The sequence below is a fragment of the Protopterus annectens genome, chromosome 1.part0, assembly GCF_019279795.1.
Source record: "Protopterus annectens isolate FY-2018-M chromosome 1.part0, PAN1.0, whole genome shotgun sequence".
Taxonomy (NCBI): Eukaryota; Metazoa; Chordata; order Ceratodontiformes; family Protopteridae; genus Protopterus; species Protopterus annectens.
The window spans coordinates 1772146193-1772166081 of NC_056725.1; the positions used below are offsets into that span (position 1 = coordinate 1772146193).

At 45.7% G+C, this 19889-nt stretch overlaps 1 protein-coding gene across 7 annotated transcripts in view; it reads right to left on the reverse strand.

Moving 5' to 3' along the window:
• The window catches only part of CEP43 (centrosomal protein 43), a 2274574-nt gene that overhangs the window by 204585 nt on the left and 2050100 nt on the right, over nt 1–19889 (reverse strand). For 6 of the 7 annotated variants that reach the window (XM_044069398.1, XM_044069407.1, XM_044069390.1 and 3 more), the window contains one exon: nt 7049–7085. The exons of the other annotated variant lie outside the window; for it this stretch is intronic. In XM_044069398.1, coding sequence (XP_043925333.1) covers nt 7049–7085 — 37 coding nt within the window. The remainder of the gene's footprint in view (nt 1–7048; nt 7086–19889) is intronic. 7 annotated transcript variants of the gene reach the window in all.

A 19889-nucleotide genomic window follows, 5' to 3' on the forward strand; every position in this document is an offset into this window, starting at 1 on the left:
TAGGGTGCTCTTCTGGGCCTTGCCCAGGTTTCTGTTACAGAACACATATTACCATTCTCCATGCTGTGGTGGGTTTGGTCTGCATGCACCTTGCAGGTTAGACTTCTGGCATTGGGTAGCATTACGTTCAGGTTATTATCCCTTGTGCTACCTATGTTGGTGGGTTTGTGTTTCCAGACTTACCTATTCCAGGCACAGTGGGGGAGACAGCATCCTTTGCCAGTATCTACACAGCCAGTTGTGCTGGGTGCGTGCCATCCCTAGCAGGTGGGGCATCATGTCTTGCTCGGCATGTCAGCCCAGGCTGTCAGTCATGTGTTCCCCCTTGCTAACAGCAATACCTCAGCCAATTATTGTACTTGATCTTGTTGTCTTCATAGTGTGGCATCATGCTTGGTGAGGGTGAGATGTTAGGTTGGGTCTTCATGTTTGCATATACTAGATGGTGTTACATTGCTTAACACATGGCAATCATGCCTCGGGTGGTACTGCAGGGCTGCCTCTGTCGGATGCACATACTACACTCCCTGTACATGTTTGAGAGCAGGTTATGTCATGTTAGGCATCCCTGTTACTATATGAGTGAGTCAGAGAGGGGTATCATTCCCAGGGTTTCTACTGAGCCAGTGTATGTGTTATGCGTTGCCTCTTTGCCAAGGCCAGGGAATACTGGGCACACCTCCTTCTGCCTACTGGGGCAAGCTCAGGTTGTTCCTCCTCCGAGTCACGCTCTGCCTGTGATGGCCTTGGCAATGATGGCGGGCTGTTTGTCCCAGCCCTATGCTGGTCCTGCTGCAGCTGTTTTCGCAGGATCATATTATGTAGCATAGCACATACCATGACAATTTGGGTACATGTAGTTGGTGAGTTCTGCAAGGCTCCACCAGATGTGTCCAGGCACCGGAACCTTGACTTGAGCAGCCCAAACACACACTCTATTACATTACGTGTTTGTGCATGTGCCTCATTATGGCGTTCCTGTTCAGGTGTGTGTGCGTTTCTGATGGGTGTCATCAGCCACGGCTCCAGTGCATAACCTGCATCCCCCACTAGGTGACCATGTGGGATGTCCCCATTGGCAAATGTCTGGTACAGCTGTGTCAAATGCCAGATATGGGAATCATGGTAGCTCCCAGGGCAGCCAGCACACACATTCATTATTATGCCCTGGGCATCACACACGACCTGGCAGTTGATGGAGGGGAAGCCCTTGCATTTAATGTAGGCCCTACCCCGCTCACCGGCTGGTGCTTTGATGCATATGTGCGTGTAGTCTATTGCACCCACTACCTCAGGGTATTCTGCTATTTGCTGGAAGAGACGCATATTGCTGGCCAATACCTCACGGGCATTGGGGAAATATACATGATCACCAACATGTGCTGACATGGCATCCAGGAACTGGTGCAGTACCCTGGAGGCTGATGCCTGTGATATCCCCATCATATCACCAGCTGGTCTCTGGAAGGTACCTGTTGCTAGTATTCTTATGCCAACACATACCTTGGTTTCCACAGGGATGGGTTCCCCTCTGTTGGTTCTGTGTGTGAGTCGTGGCCTGCACAGCTCAACAATTTGCTGCAGGAGGTCTCTGTCCACTCTATAGTGCTCCACTATCTCCAGCTCATGTAACCCCTGGTAGGTGACCCTGGGCCTGTACACTCTTCTCAGTCTCCTCACTGTGGGTTGTCTGGCAGCATTTCCATTGTCACCACCCTCAGCAAGTCTCCTATGTCTCCTTATGACAGCTATGGCAGCCCCTAGCATGTTTGGTCTGAGTGGAGCTTTTTCAGTTTTCACTTCTACTAGCTTACTCCTGTCTTGCAGTGTCTCTTGAGAGAAACATACTGCAATGCTGTTTGCAGTGTTTTAAGTGCTGGGCTGGGCTTGTATTCTGCCTGTGTAATTGCCTGCTTCTAATTGTTTTCACCTGCTACCTCTACAGGTATTCCCTGCTAGTTTCCTACTATTTCTTCTGCTTCCTTTTCCTCTCTGTTTCCTCAGGGGGAGCAGCGCGCATACCAGCGAAAACACGCTCACAGTGGCTACCACACACACACACACATGCTTACACGGACTAGAATCTGCTTATTCGGGTTAAAACGTGCACACACCAGCACAAACAGGTTTACAGATCTTTAAACAGGCATCTACATGCTTACTCTGCCTTACACGCGCGCACTCTGTCTTACTCGCGGCTGCCAAGGCGCACACGCGCGCATGCACGTACAGCAAGAAACTTTGGTGTTGGCCACAGTGTACACCTTCCATTTCTTGACTTTCCCATGCTTATCTGTTGACACTCCTCTTTTTCTGCTGTGTGATTGATATGTTTCACATACCACTTTGCTCCAATGAGCTTGATTTCTTCCTGACATTCCCCCCTGCGATGTCACCTATATCCTACTCTGTTACTCCCCCTTATCTAACTCTTACACTACATGGACTGTGCTCATTTGCTATGTGACAATGTGATTCACTATCCTACCATTCATTTACATAGGATTGCCTACTAATGCTTAGTTACATGTCTTACACTCAGCTTCCCCCCTTAGCAACCACTAAACGGTGGCCATGTTGTTTTTGGTCTGCTAGTCCCTGCATTGCAAATCCATGCATTACATAAAACCCACATTTGTGGGTTTCAAACCTTCATTTTTCAGTTTTATATAGCGCAGCCCGTTTGCTGAGCTGCTGCGTTTAAACATCGCCGATCTCCGAAAAAAAAAAAATTTTCATGTTTGCATTGGGTTACCATGCCAATGGCCACATATTTGGCCATTGGCATGCTGACTGCAACATTTGCACAATTTATTTGGAGCTGTCATGGCTCCGTTGTGTTATTTGCAGTAACGTACTCAGTTGTCAATTGAGTACATTTCTGCAACTAACACGACTCTTACACGGGCTGGTTTCAGCTTCGTGGATCGCTAATCTACCTCATTTGCATGCCTTTCGGCTGCAAGTGGGGTGATTAGCATATCCACACCCTGCCCATTTAAGAGTCGTTTTAGCTGTCTCTTACACGGGATTTCGGGCTGTTCCTGGATCGCGATGGCTGCATGGAGTCTTACACGGCTCTTAGACTCCGTGCAAGCCATCGTGAATCCTGCCCAGAGTGTTTGGAATACCTCAGAATTGCAAAATGGGCATGTTTAGAGTAAAACGAGCACAAAAAAGTATAATGGGCATGAAAAAAGATTAAACAAGCAAAACAAATATAATAAGGGCAAAAAGGGCACATTAAGCATAAATAAAGCAAGGTGACTGCATGTTTTTGATAAATTGATGTGTTTTGGCATACACTATGGCAGATCAAAGGCAGATCCTGCCTCTTAAACTTGGTTGACTTTTTCGAGACTGTCACCAAGGCCATTGATGAGGGAAAGGCAGTCCATACAGCCTACCTCGACCTGGCAAAGGCCTTCGACACAATACCCCACTCAGGTATCATCGAAAAACTCATCAGCTTGAATGTAAACCCATACATCACAAGATGGGTTGCAAACTGGCTAAGTGACAGAACCCACAGGGTCAGAGTTGCTGGAGCCATGTCAGACTCAAAGCCTGTCACAAGTGGTGTCCCACAGGGCTCAGTCCTGGGTCCACTCTTGTTCAGCATCTACTTTTCTGAAGTACAAGCAAACACAGGAGGGTTATGGCTGACAAAGTTTGCAGATGACTGCAAACTGGCCATAGTAGAAAACAAATCTGACACAGATATCCTCCAGAAGGGCCTCACAGAAATGGATAACTGGTGCCAGAGCCATGGCCTGAAGTTAAGCCAAAAATGCATAGTCATACCCTTGGGAAAACAAGGTTACCCCTAGCTACCATATAGATGGCAATCCACTGAGCACAGAAAAGTCATCAGGGATCTGGGGACCCAGGTTGACAGTAGCCTTCGTTTGACACTCATGTTGCTAAAGTAGTTAGGAAAACCTTCTATATCGCCCACCTGATCATGAAGGGATTCACATCTAGATCAAGGGAGGTCATCGTCCCCTGTACTCATCACTCATTAGACCTATGATTGAGTACAATGCCCGTTCGAATGTATCTGACCAGACACCTGCTGCAGCTTGAAAGGCCCCAAAAGTTCCTCACCAAAAGGATAAAGGGTCTCAAAATTATGTCTTATGCTGCCCGACTGAAAGAACTCCAGCTCTATTCAGTCTCATACCGCTTACTCAGAGGTGACCTGTGCCTGACATATAAGGCCATGTCAAACCCAGATTTGATGAATATGCTTCACCTCAAAAAATCTAGATCCTCAGAACCACAAGGGGAGACTTAAACCTTGACACGGTTATAAATAGAGCGTGCTGGAGGGACAGATTCATCACCCAGAGACTCCCTATGCTGTGGAACAAAATCCCGGTACATGTGAGGCAGAGCACCTCTCTGGCCTTGTTCAAGAGGAATCTTGACAAATGGATGGGAGATTGCAGATATACCCCAGGGATTACTTCAGTGTCACTGCTTGACAGAGGCACAGCAAAATGATAGGCATAGTTTTTATTCAAACTAAAGGGGTGGCGAAAGCCACATAACTATGGGCTAGGCTTATAAATGCCCTTGGGCAGATAGCCTAGTATGAACCTATGAACCTATGAACTACTGTTTTGCATTGATTGAGGTCATCAAGGGCATAACTAGAGTTTATTCGAAGAATCTCAAAGTGTGTAAATGTGCTTACAGTGTGTGCTTATTACTATGCATATATTCTGAAAAGTTTATTTCTACAAACTTATTTTCCTTACACAGATGAGATATTCATGGAAGATGGCATTATTTTCAAAGGTCCTAAAGCTGTTGTTCCTGCTTCCTTTCAACATGAATATATCCAGATTTTGCATCGTGGTCACCCAGGTTCCGAATTTACCAAAAGAAGGGTGAGAGGACTAGTATTTTGGCCTTCTCTAACAAAAGACATTGATAAAGTACTTTCTTCTTGTTCAGTATGCAATACTACTAAACCGCATTTGCAAACAGAACCACTTCAGCTAAGCCAAGCTCCTGAACTACCCTGGATCAACAGTAGCCATTGATATATTCGAGTGGAACAATCAGCATTATTTAGTGTTGGTAGACTCTTATTCGAACCTGTTTAAGATTGATTTACTACCTAATTTAGCATCCACTGCTATCACCAAGTTGAAACATCACTTCTCAGTCCATGGTAGTTCACAGAAAGTTATTTCTGACTATGGTACCGAATTGACCAGTCAGTTGTTTCAGAAATTTGCAAAAGAATGGGACTTTGTAATTGTTACTAGTAGTTCAGAATATCCACTGTCAAATGGACTAGCTGGATGTGCAGTACAGAGTACAAAGCAACTACCAGAGAAGTCAAAACATGATAATACCAATGTCTTTTTGAATTTACTCAATCTCAGAAACATACCTCATGACGATATACTTGGCTTGCCTGCTCACAGACTTCTATCTAGGCAGACCAGAACAACATTGCCTATCAGTTCCAGTTTGTTGAACCCTAAAGCAAAGAACAACAGAACAATCAGAGCCCAACTATACAGAAAGCATTCTTTCTAGAAGTCGAGCTATGATAAATCGAGCAGATTTGTTCGTCCATTGAAATCAGGAGAGACGGTGAGGATATGAACGGCGAAGGTTTTCGACTGGATTGGTAAAGTAACAAGTATATGTGCCGAGCTAAGATCCTACTTCGTAGAATTTGAGGGTGTGGAGTACAGGAGAAACAGCAGACATATTCTTCCTGTACCAGAATTGATATTGCATCATTGTTCCTGTGATACAGACTCTAGATCTCAAAGCAATCCAGACAATGTTCCTGTTGCAGAACATGTCTTAATTTCTACTTCCATTCCTGATGTTCCGGATGTCCCCAAAACTGAACATTCAGCAGAGACAGTCCCAGTTGCTAGACCCAATTCTAATTTTTATGACACATGATTTGGTCTTATCGCCAGACCTAGTGTGAAATACACAGCAACCTGGACATAATTGTCTATATGTATTTAGTTCTGTATAATTGCATGTCCAAGAATTATTTGTATCAATTGCATGTCAATAATGTCTTCAATAATGCAGGACTCATTTCTCAGAGGGAGGATGTAGACTAACGTGTGTGTGTTATACCTTTAAGAAGCATTTCAAGGACAGCACGTGCATATAAATAGCAAGCACGTCCAAGCTTCAGTGCCATTTTGACAGTGCAGCCAGAGAGTGAGCATGTATGAGTGTGATAGCTAGTTTTTTTATAAGTTTATCTAAGTTAAAGAGTTATTAAGCCTCATCGGATGTTTGTACATAATAAAGCTGCTTGAACAGAACCCACGATTGCTCGTCTGTTTTATCCTGACTGGACGAGTGACAGTTTCTGAGACAACAACTGAAAAAAATTGGATTAGTGAATTCCCCAAGGAATCCCCAATGCTCTCACAAATGAGAATGTGCCAGTTTTCACTACAAGTTTGTTGGACATCAGCTAAGATCTAGAGAGTTATGAGATTATGTAGCATTATAGGTAAAGGAGAAAAGTCAAAGCCTGAGAAGGTTTTCTATTTGGCAAGCTGACTTCAGCCTGCTGCTAAGTCCTGCACTTTGAAGAGAATAGACTGAATCATCCCAGATCTGAAATTTTCTCTCTCTCTATCATAAGCCTACTGAATTATTCTACTACATCATCGATACAATTAACATTCAGTATTAACAAATGTTTGTTTGGGACTACACTGGTCAGTAATATGTTTTGTGATCTACACTGAATTTTATTGCCCAATTAATTGTGGAAATTTTGAGCAAGTAACTCTTTGCACGATTCTGCAAAAATACAGCACACTGCCCCTGACCAGGATGGATGTGCTAAGATATTTCACATCAGACTAGTATAATAATTGCTGGTGATATACCATGTTTACATTCTTACTTCATGTTATCCCTAACCTTATAACTATTTTTTTTCGTTATCACTTAAAAAGAAAAAAGGAAAATGGTACAAAAATATGCAGACTACATGTCAATACAATACGCATACATTTTAGAAAAGAAATAAAAAAATTACCTGTTAAAGTCATCATCATAGTCATCATCTTCATCACCTGTGCATATGTCAAAAGAAAATTTATTAAATAAAATAAGAAGTTATGTACCTACCATAACGTTCCATGTTAGTTGTCTTCTCTCGCCTTCTTTCTTGCTTGATGGGTTCGGAGCCGATCCCTCGGCTCCGACTCGGCACTTGCTAAGCTCGAGAGTCACTTTTACCAGCTCGAGGCAGCCCCATATCCCATGATGCAAGGCGGTAAGTACCCAGATCTCGTTTGATGACAAAGGGCAATAGCACCAAGCATAAAATACTTCCCAAAGGAAGAAAGAAAACTTACAGATGGAAGAAGGACCAGGTCTGAATGGTCTTCAGCATAACAGTTTCTTATAACAAGGTCTGTCCAGGCCGGGGGAAGGAAGGAGGGTCGCAAGAAAGAAGGCGAGAGAAGACAACTAACATGGAACGTTATGGTAGGTACATAACTTCTTAATGTTAAGTTGTCAATCTCGCCTTCATTCTTGCTTGATGGGACCACGTCCTAGCACCTCTATCCTGGGTGGCTCAATGGAACAAACTCTTGAGGACTGTAGAGCCAAAACTGGCTCTGTCCCTGGAGGCCAAGTCCAATTTGTAATGGGAAACAAAAGTGTGAGGAGTGGCCCTAGTGGACGCTGCACATATAGTGTCTAAAGGAAGTCTAGCTTGAAAGGCTGTAGAAGTAGCTAAGCTCCTAGTTGAATGTGCTTTAGGTTTTGAGCACAGCTGTTTTCCCCTGAGTAGATAAATTTCAGAGATGACCGAAGAAAGCCATCTAGACAAAGTCACTTTAGAAACAGGAAGGCCTTTTTATTATCCATAGGAAACAAAAAGTTGATCAGATTTTCTAAATTTTTTTGTTCTGTCCAAATAATATCTAAGTTGACGGTGGACATCAAGATAATGTAGCTTTTGTTCAGCTCTATCTGAATAGTTGGGGAAAAATACAGGAAGATCAATGGATTGATTCAAATTGTTCTTTGAAGCGACCTTAGGCAAAAAGGTTGGGTTAGTTCTCAAAGATACTCTGTCTTTGTGAAAAACCAAATAGGGGGGTCGAACCAAAAGAGCATGAAGTTCAGACACCCTCCTGGCCGATGTAATAGCCACTAGGAATAAAGTTTTCCAAGAAAGATATTTCAGGGAACAAGAAACAGCTGGCTCGAAGGGGAAGAATCAAGGATGTCAGCACTAAATTTAGATCCCACTGAGGAGGAGGATTCCTGATTGGAGGCTTTAGTAGGAAAATTCCTTTCAAGAAGGCCCTGCAGAGCCTATGGGACATAATATTATGATCTGCTATACCGACATGAAAATTGGAAATAGCAGCCAATTGAACTCTGACTGTGGAAGAAGAGGAGCCTGCATGAAAAATCTCTGCTAAGAAGTCCAGGACTGCCTGAACAGGGGCAGTAAAAGGATCAATATTCTTGGCCTTAGCCCAATAAGAGAAACGTTTCCATTTGCTTGTATAAATCCTCCTGGTAGAGGATTTTAGTGAAGCTACTATGATGTCTCTAACTGGGTTAGAGATCAAAGGAAGCCTGGCTAAGGAAGGAAGTGGAGCAACCATGCTGTGAGGTTGAGAGAAGGGATTGACCGGTGCAGCTGACCCGATTGGTGAATCAGAAGATCTGGCACTGGGTCCAGATGCCACGGCTGCACCAAAAGGTGATGATGGAGGAACGGAAACCAAACTTGTCGAGGCCAGTAAGGGCAATGAGAATCAATTTGGCTCTCAAAGCGGTAGCTTTCTGGATAACCTGAGGATCAGAGGAAATGGAGGGAAGGCATAAAGAAGTCCCTGGGGCCAATCCTGGGTCAGAGCGTCTCTGGGGGGATGGCCTGATGGAGGGAAGAGGCAGAAGAAGTCTGGACATTTGCTGTTTTGGGGAGTAGCAAAAAGATTGCAGCATGGACGACCCCATTCCAGAAAAATCTCTTCCGCTATAGATTGCTTGAGAGACCACTCGTGAGGCATGAGAATATCTCTGCTCAATCTGTCCGCTACAATGTTGGTTTTCCCAGGGATATGCGTTGCTACCAGAAACCGATGAGAGGAGATCGCCCATTGCCATAGTCTGAGCGCTTCTCGACACAAGGGGTAGGACTTGGTTCCGCCCTGTTTGTTGATATACCAAACTACAGACATGTTGTCTGTGTGGACTGCAATTGTCCCTACGGGAAGAAAGTCGTTGAGGGCTTGCAACGTTAAAAGCACTGCTCTCATCTCCAGGACATTTATGTGCAGATGGTACTCGAACGGCTGCCACGTCCCATGAACCATCCTGCCCTGATAATGACCCCCCCACCCGATCAGGGAGGCATCCGTGGTGACAGTGGCTATCGGGGATGGGGTACAAAGTACCTGCCTTGGTGAACCTGAGGAGATGTGATCCACCAAGCAAGATGCTCTTTGCATGTCTGTGTCACCAGAATCTGGTGATGCATTGGAAGTTGTTGGTATGACCATTGTGTGAACAGCATCCACTGAAGAAGGCGCATGTAGAATCGAGCCAGGGGAAGAAGAGTAATGGCCGCAGCCATGAGACCTAATACCTTTAGAACCATTCTGGCCTGTACTTTCTTGTTGACCAGAATGATTCTGACATGACTCTGAATGTCTGAAACTCTTTGATCTGTAAGGGTAGCTGACATCCGAACAGTGTTTAAGTTTGCCTATGAAGGTAATAGACTGGCAGGGTGATAAGGATGACTTTTCGAAGTTGATCGAGATGCCCAAATGAGAACAAAGGTTTATTGTGTAATCCCTGGCTTGTGTAAGCTGATGCCTGGTGGTGGCTGACAGGAGCCAGTCGTCGAGATACGGAAACACCTGGAATCCTTGGTGTCTCAGGTGTGCCGTGCCCACTGCCATGCATTTGGTGAACACTCTGGGGCTGTAGTGAGACCAAAGGGCAGGGCTCTGAACTGGAAATGACTGGACCCCAGCCGGCGGAGAAATCTCCTGGAGCGTCTGTGAATTTTGATGTGATAGTATGCATCCTGAAGATCTATTGAGCACATCCAGTTGTCCTTCTGTAAGAAGGGCAGAATTGACTGAAGAGTGACCATTCGAATCTTGTCTTCCTGACAGACTTGTTGAGTCTGCTGAGATCCAATATTGGTCTCCAGTCTCCCGTCTTTTGGGGACCAAAAGAACCTTGAGTAGATTCCGGGCTCTGAATGGTCTGTTGTAACTGGCTGAATGGCTCTTTTTGCAGTAGTTTTGAGACTTCTAACTCTGCAATTTCCCTTAGACCGGGTGGTACATCTGGAAGGGAATTTGAGGGAAGGGACTTTCCTCGAAAGGAATTATGTAACCCTTGGATATGATCGACTGTACCCATCTGTCTTGAGTGAGGGAATGCCAGGCTTCTGGGTACAGTGATAATCTTCCCGACTGCCTCCAAGGAGGGACAGCCGGGCAACATCTCAGGGATGCTGAAAGGGCTTGTCAGAGAGAGGCTCTCTGTTTCCCTGGTTTTTGAACCCCTCTGCCTCTAGAGCGCGTCTGTTGTTGTTACCCCTCTGCCTCTAGGGGTAAACTGACCACGTGAATCCGCGTGACTCCTTGGGATTTACGGAACCACATTTTCCCACCTTTCTGTCCTTTGGGATAAGGTCTAGAAGGGGTGGAAAACGGACTCCTACAGCAGAAAGAGTCTTGCCGTCCTGTTCGCACCTGGTCAAAGTTTCCTTCACCTGAGGGCCAAACAAAGCTGACCCATCAAAGGGAGAATTTGTGAAGGACGCCTTAAAGGGATCCAAAAATCACATAGCCGCATCCAGGCTTGGCGTCTAAGAGCCACACCTGTACCTGCGGCTCTACTCGCTCCATCAGCAGCATAAGATATTAGCCGCATGGAGGAGTTTGCAATGGAATTAAGGGTTCCTAGCTGCGAAGCAATTTTTTCTTGAGCCCCTGCAGCTGTAGGATCCTGTACTACTTCACCCAGCTCCTTAAGAATATCCCTCTGGAGTCTGGTGAAGTGACATAGGTAATTCAGCGAGCATAGCAAAGGTCGCTGAGGAAAACATCCGCTTACCGTGCCTATCCATGGTCCTAGAGTCCTTATTAGGAGGATGGACGGGTGCGGAAGGGTCTGTAAGTTTCTTCTTGGTGGCCGCAGGCACCACCATGGCACCAGCGGGGACACCCTTAGTGAGGAATTGCTTGTCACACGGGCAGTGATAAATTTTGAAGGCCTCCTAGGGACTGGCTCTACAGAGTCAGGAGCTGCCCACTGCTTCGTGCAATAACCTGCATAAGGGGTCGAAGGTGGAGACACCCAGGAGGTGGAGGGCCGAGATCCAAACGCCTCTAGGTATACTGACTCATCCTCAGAGGGATTGTTGGTGGGCCAGTTTCCCTCTGTTTAAGGAGTTCTAGGATGTCTGAGAAGGAGACATCCTCAGAGGGGATCTAGGGATCCCTCTGACTCATCAAAGTCAGTATCCAGTGACAGACTCGGGGAAGTCTACATGTTTCCTCTTACAAGTCCTCTTCCTAGGAGGATCTCCCGAAACATCAGGAGAATCCTCGGAAGAGGGGGAAATTCCCAATGGGGAAACCTGAGGCGGAGGATCTCTGGGTCCTGTAGCAAGAGAAGTGGCAGAGATGTCAACAGGTACTATAGAGGGAGGAGCTACGGGAACAGACTGCTGACTGATACCAGTGGCCAGCACACTCTTCATCACCTCGAATGCTCCCCTCCCAGGCAGGTCCGAGAGAACCCGTTCCGAAGAACTAGGAACTCCAGGGACCACCGACAGGGAAGTCTCCGAGGCAGATGTCGGAGCCGAGCTCACCAAGGCCGAGGCTCCAAGGGGAAGAGCGGGTTCGGACAAGGGTCCGATGCCACTCACCCCTTCGGAGGAGACCATGGAAGCCCGACCACGAATCCCTCTAAGGAAGGTCTCAAGAGGAGATAAGAGTAGAGGCTGAAGGAACAGAAGGGGTATCCGTCCTCCAGCCGTAGCAGTAACCATTCCCGAAGACTCCAACTCCAAGCTCTGGGGTAGAGTTGAAGGAGGAACTGTAACGGGGTGTGGACCAACAGTCGTCTGTTGAGACGGACTATGTAACATTTGGGCCAGTACCTGTGACTTAAGTAATCTGCTGACCACTCTCTAGGTCATGGTCTGAAAGTCTGGATGACCTTGAAGATCGGATCCGATGGCTCCGTTCGAAGGAGAGGTGAAGCCGAGCCGAAAGTATCGGCTCCAAGGAAGGAGACCTCGACCTCTTCCTGGAATGAGCCATCGGAACCGATACTATAGATCCTGTCGGAGCCGAAGACTTATTGGAGCCGACAGGAAGCCTCGATGCATCAGCTCCAGCCGGAGCTGATACAGCCACAAAAGTAGCGGTGTCGGAGCCGATCGGAACCGACCCCGATGCCTGTGCCACATGGTGGTCGGAACCGATCGGAGCCGACACGAAGTGGTCGATGCAGAATCGGCACCGATAGCCATCGGTGCGAAGGCTGTTAAGCCAGAATCGGCTCCAGCCGGAGCGATCTCGACTGAACGAGTCGGAGCCGAGGCCGCAGGCTTAGACACAGAAGCCTGGGCCTTGGAAGATTTGGCTGATTTAGATGGAGCCGACTTAGCCGGAGAGCCCTCCGGCAAGAAGGCCCCTAAGTATCAGCTTGTTACGTCTTTCCTGCAGGACTCTCTGGCTGAAGGAATGACAAATAGCACAGGAGTCCTGCAGGAGAAGAGGCCCCAGGCAATACAGGCAAGAAGTGTGACCGTCTGTCAGAGACATCTTCTGACAGCACGAGTCACACTTCTTAAAACCTGAGACCCTCTCCTTTGACATGGTGCTTCACAAAACACACACACACACCAGTCAAAATTAAATTAAATAAAATACCACAAAGGTATTACTATAAAAACAAACACACACACCCTAACAGGGAGGGGATGGGATGGGTAAAGTTTGACTAAAAAAAATTAGAAGAGACAGGGATTTTCTGTCAGAAAATCTAAATAATTAACTGAAAACTAAAAATTAAAGGTTTTTTTTACAAAAAGGGGCTTAAATATCAAAATAGTGAATCACTTACCAGGAGCTGGTAAAAGGAGGACCTCATAAGCGAAGCGGCAAACGAGATCTGGGTACTTACCGCCTTGCATCATGGGATATGGGGCTGCCTCGAGCTGGTAAAAGTGACTCTCGAGCTTAGCAAGTGCCGAGTCGGAGCCGAGGGATCGGCTCCGAACCCATCAAGCAAGAATGAAGGCGAGATTGACAACTTAACATAAGTAGTTATTTTTTATTGTGCATACAAAGAAGCTCCAACTTCCAAGTCTATACTTCTTATCTAGAAGAAACAATGGGAAAGTACAAGTAGTAAAGGAGTAAAAAAATAATGCAATTTAAGAACCTTTTCAAAGGAATAAACGGAGGCAATCTTATGTATTCAGATAATCCACTGCACAAACTACATTTTATACACTATAAAGATCTGAAAAAAAAGAAGTTATGTTCTTACCATAATGTTCCATCTGTGTTATCAATCTTTATTCATTCTTGACTGTTGGGTTTTGGTTCCATCCTTGGACCCAACTTGGCCGTTGTATCAACCTCCCACCAGCCAGAAACTTTCGAGCTAAGGCTACCCATAGCGCCTCACTTCCCTTCCCTTCAGATCGAGTTTTTTCCATCGAAATAAAATGTGGAAGCTTTGAGCAACTGCCCTACTACGAAACCAGGACTAGATCCGAACCTCCAGGAGTCTTTGGAGGGGGTTGGAGGATGGGATGTTAAGAATGAATGAAGATCGACAACATAGATAGAATGTTATAGTAAGAATACAACTTCTTTATCTGATGTTGTCAATCTTCATTCATTCTTGACTGCTGGGACAGAGTTCTATAGCTACTTTAGATCCTGGGAAGCCCTATGGAAGGATGTTCCTGGGCACCATAGAGCCAAAGGATGCTCTTCCCCTGGAGATCATATCCAATTTGTAATGAGTGATAAAGGTATGAGGGGTAGCTCAGGTGGCCACTGAGCAAATGTCATCCATAGAGACTCTAGAACGAAAGGCTACCGAAGTGAAAACTGATCTGGCCGAATGAGCCTTGACCTTAGTTGATAGGTTCAACTTATTTTGATCTTAAACAAAGGTGATGCAATCTCTCAACCATTTTGATAAAGTAACTTTAGAGACTGGTTTGCCCAGTCGAGTACTTGAAAACGACAGGAACAATTAGTCTGATTTCCTAAACAATTTCATTCTACCCAAGTAAAAACGTAATTGTCTGTGTACATTCAACAAATGCAAACAATATTCTCCCTTGTTTGAGAGGTTTGGGATGAAAACTGGTATGTCTATGGATTGATTAATATTTGAGTCTGATAATACTTTGGGTAGAGAGGAGAGGTTAGTTCTAAATGATACTCTCTCTGAGTGAAAAATGATATATGGATTTTCACACACAAAGCCTGCAATTCTGATATTCTCCTGGCTGATGTGATGGCCACCAGGAATAGGGTCTTCCCAAGATAAAAATTTGATATCACAGGAGGCTGCTGGCTCAAAGGGCTGACAGACCAAGCTTTGCAAAACTAGCATTAAATTCCAAGGTTCAACAGGTTCTTTAAAAGGTGGTATCAAATGTAAAACGCCCCTTAGAAAGGTTTTGCAGAGGCGATGAAACATTAAGCAAAGGTCATCGAAGCCATTATGAAAATCTGAAATAACAGCTAGATGAACTCTAATGGTCAAAGCAGAGGCTCCCGATTGGAATAAGGTTAAGTATTCTAATACCTAATTCAAGGCTGATAATGGGTCATTTCCTTCTCCGTGAGACCAAAGCACAAATCTGTTCCATTTACTAAGGTAAAGTTTCCTGGTGGATGGTTTATGAGAAGCCAGAATTATCTTTTGTACTGGGGAGAATAGATTATTCTGCCTGGCAATCAATGGAAGTGGAGGTACCAAGCCGTCAGCTTGAGACTTTGTAGGTTGGGATGGACCAGTCCCTGTGGATGAGACAACAGGTCTGGAGTTGGATCCAGAGTCCACGGGCGATGAACTAGAGGAGGCCAGAGAAAGGCAAACCAGACTTGACAGGGCCAATAAGGTGCAATGTGGATTACTTTGCTTCTTAACCATTGGCCTTTCTTTAAAAATTGGGGAATGGTGAAAAGGCGTAAAGCAGTCCTGGGAGCCAATCGTGTAGGAGAGCATCTCTCAGAGACTCCCCTCGAGGGGAGACAGGGCAAAATAGCTGCTGCATTTGTGGTTCATGGGAGAAGCAAACAAGGTGCAGCAAGGCTGACCCCATTAACGAAAGATCTTCGTTGCTACATTGGGATTGAGAGTCCACTTATGAGGCATGAGAATGCAGCTGCTTAGTTTGTCCGTGATCATGTTGAAACTCCCCAGAATGTGCATTGCTAACAGAAAGTGGTTGGAAGCAATCACCCATTGCCATACTCTTAAGGCTTCTTGACATAAAGGGTAGGATCTGGTACACCCCTGTTTGTTGATGTACCAGACCACCGAAATGTTGTCTGACTGGATAGCAATTGTCCCCAAAGGGAGGGCAGATTGAAATGCTTGCAATGCTAAAAGCATTGCCCTCATCTCTAGGAAGTTGACATGCAAATTGGCCTCTAAGGGGGACCAAGTACCTTGGACTGCCTTTCCCCTGATAATGCCCCCCACTCCATCAGTCACTACGGCCTTGGGCTGTGAGGTGAAAAGGGGTGACTCCATAATTCCTCTTCTGGCTTCATCCATCAATATAGGTCCTGCTTGCATCAGTTAGTTATGCGGATTGGGTAGGACACTGGGTGTGTTAACATGGACCACTGTGATGCCAGGAGCCACTGAAGCATCCTCATGTGGTATCTCGCCAGAGGAATTACGGTGATTGTCCCTGCCATGGACTCCAGAAGTTGTAAGACTAAACGAGCTGGGACTTTGTCTTGAGAGAGTATCACTTGAAGCTGTGACCACAACCTTTGCAGTTTGTGGAGAGGCAGAGCAGCCACACAGAATTTTGTGTTGAATGCTGCTAAGATGAATTCTATGTCTTGTGTGGGAGATAGTTTTAAGTTTTCATTCTTTATTGAAATGCCTAAGAACTCTGTCAGCTTTAGAACAGCGTCCAAGGCATGAAGCAATAGATGCCTGGTGGGGGCGGTGAGGAGCCAGTCATCTAAATACGGAAACATGCAAAATCGTTGTAGCCTTAGGTGAGCTGCTACCATTGCCATGCATTTGGTGAACACCCTGGGGGCACTGGTGAGACCAAAGGGCAGTGCTCAAAATTGGTAATGACTGGTCCCACAGTCAGAAGCGGAGGTATCTTCTGGAGTGCTTCTCCATTTTTATGTGGTAATACAGATTCTGAAGTCTACAGAGCACATCCAATCATCTTTTTCCAGAAAAGAAAGGATCGATTGTACCATGACCGTATGGATTTTTGTCTGTCAAACAAACTTGATCAAAACACTAAGGTCTAGAATTGGCCTCCAGTCACCTGTCTTTTTTAGCGCTAAAAAGAATCTTGAATAAAATCTGGATCCTATTTGGTCTGGTGGGACTGTTTGGATGACTGTTTTTTAAAGCAGCTTTTGGATTTCTAGTGCTGCTATATCCCTCTGACTGGATGGAACATCGGGGATTCGTCTTTACGGTCTTGGATAAAGTTCGAAAGGGATGTGGTAATTACTGTTAACTATGGTCTGCATCCAAGAATCTGATGTTATTGAGTGCCAGGTTAAGTAGTGCAGACAGAACCTTCCCCCGACTGCTTCCAGAGGTAAGCAATTGAGCCACTGCTAAGGAGCGCTGGAAGGGTTGTCCAGAGAAAGAATCTCTGGAGCCCTGATTATGCGGGCCCCCCCTCTGCCACTGGGGGGTGTGTCTTTCTGATTAGTTCCCCCCTCTGCCCCAAGAGGAAAACTCACCACATGTGTCCTGAAAAGGCTCTTGGGACTTTCTGAACCACATCTTCCCACCCCTCTGATTCCTGGGATAAGGTAGTTGAGGAGTGGAAAAATGCACGCCCACAGCAGAAAAGGTCTTTCCATCCTTCGTACAGCTAGCTAATGTGTCTCTGACTTTTGGGCCAAACAACGAGGTAGCATCAAGGAGCATTGATAAAAGAAGACTTGAAAGGGTCCGCGAAGTCATATCAGTACATACAGGTGTGACGCTTAATGGCAAAGTCAGTACCTGCTGCCCTGGCCGCCCCTTCAGCTGTGTGCAATAAGCCAGATGGACAAGTTCAGTGTTGATTCTAGGGTCGCAAACTGGGAGGCAACCTTATCGCATACCTCGTCAGATACTGTCCCTGCCAAGGTCTCTGACAGCTCAGTTATCAGGTCCCTTTTAAGACGTGTGAAATGTCCCAAGAAAATTCAATGACCGAATGGCAAAGGTCGTTGAAGCATAGAACCGCTTCCCGAATTTGTCCATCATCCGAGACTCTCGGTTTGGAGGATGGACAGCAGGAATCTCCTCTGCGATTTCCTTTTTTGTGCTGCAGTCACCACCACAGCCTCTACCGCTAAACCTTTAGACCAGTGGGGTTGATCTGGTGCAGACAGAATTTTGTCTCATCTCCAGGGGATAGGCTCTATATTTTCAGAGGCCTTCCAAGCATGCTGCACAATGAGTTTGACCAATTCATTGGCAAGTGGCGTCACCCAAGAAGTAGAAGGCCAGGCAAGAAAAGCCTGCAAGAAGACAGATTCCTCAAAGGATGGGTTTGTGGGCTTCCAATCACCCATCTGCTTCAAGATTTTCGGAGACATCTTCATGGGGTGACCTTTCATCGTAGTCTGTATCCTGGGTGAAAAATTATTCCAGAGAATCTAGGTGCTTCCTTTTACATGATCTCTTACATGGTGGCTCTTCGGGGGGAAGGTCTAAGGAGAACTTCAAAGACAGGGTACCCTGCAGTATGGTGTCTTGCTGTTCTTGTGCTCATTTCCCCGATGTAGCAGTTTGTGACAGCTGCGAACCAGAACAACCATAGATGTGACACGCTGATGTGTATGGTACCAGCTGTGAGCCTGCTGAAGTGGGAGATCTCTCCATAATCTAAAAGACAGACCCAGCTGAACAGGGATGGAAGCCCAGAACCGAGAAAGACAACCTTGGAACCAGGGTCACACCCCTCTCCGATGAGTCCATCTCCAGTGAAGGAGCCCTAAGAGGATTTGGAAATGTCAAAGCAGCCAGAGCCGTAGATGGAGCTGTGGAAAAAGTCGACACTGAGCTAGGGATCCAGGACCTGGCAGCCAAGTCACAGTCCTGTGGGTGGGTGAGCTCCAATTGAGCCGAAGGTCACAGAGTGGGTTATGGAACCAAGGTGAAGTCCACCATCGGTACCAAAGTAATTGGCACCAGGAGCAGCGTTGAAGTCAAGGGCTTCAAGACCTGTGGAGAGGTTGAAGTAGGAAGATAAGTTAGAGACCTTGGAGAGTAGACCTCAGCTCCGGATGAGAGGGAGGTCCTAGATGGGGTTGGAAGACCTCTGGCCGCCAAGAGCTGATCCACTAACCTAACTACATCAAGCTCTGAAAGGCTCCTGGTGGAAAAAATAGACATCCCAAGGGTGATTCAGGCATTCAATAAAGGGACTTAACTGCTCACCCAAAAAGAGGTCAGTAGATTGGAAGTACCTAGTCCTGGGGAAGGATTTGACCTTTGGCACTGCGGTCGGCTTACCAATGATTTGCGCTGGAGGGGAAGTGACTGGTATGACTGGGGAAACTATTGTTGGTGCCAAGAGGGTCATAGGTACCGATGAAGGGGTCGGTACTGAGGTGACTTTTGTAGGCTCAGTAATAGTTGCCGGTAGCGAGGCAACTTTTGTAGGCTCACTAATAGTGTCGGCATTGTGGGGGAAGTTATGGCCTTCAGTGCCAAAATGGTTGTAGGTGTCGATTTCAAAACTTTAGGCTTCAGTTCAAGAAGAAGCCTGGCCTTTAGAAGATTTTGAGTCATGAGATTTAGGAGAAGCCGGAACAGAGCGACTCCTCTCTTTTGCTTCTTTCTTGGGAGACTTTGACATCTCTGCCTCAGACAAAGCCTCATTGAAAGGGCATTTTAACAACTCCTTGAGGATTAATTTGTTGTGCCGCTCTGCAAGGGTTCGAGCGCTGAAACCCTTGCAAAGTTCACATGGTGGTTGGATTTCTAAATGTGAAACCCCCAAACAATACATACAAGAAAGATGCCTGTCTGAGTTGGGCATCTTTCTTCCACATATTTAAATGGAAACAAAAAGCACGCACAGCAAACAATTCATTCACACACACACACACACACACACACACACACACACACACACACACACACACACACACACACACACACAAGCTAAGAGAAAACAAAGTTAAGTTTTTTTTTATTTTTATTATATATATAAAGGTTGCACCAACAATGGTAGGTAAGAAAATACCCAGAGGGGGTAAAGAAGGGGGGGAATACCAACAATGGTATTTATGTTTTACCAGAGGTAAGAGGGAAGGGAAGCCTATACCAACAATGGTAATGCGAGAAATATAACAAAAGGTAAAAGGGAAAAAAATCTCACTCACACAAAAAACTATCAATAGTAACCAGAAAAAACTAAATAAACTACTAGTTTAGAATTAAAGAAACAAAGTTTTAGTAAGATATTTATAAAAAATAAGGTAGCACTTAACTAAGAGCATGGCTGACGCATCCTAAAACTCTACGTGGCAAATGAGATCTGAAGGGAAGTGAAGAGAGGCAGTATGGGTAGCCTTAGCTCAAGAGTTTCTGGCTGGTGTGAGCTTGATACAATGGCTGAATTG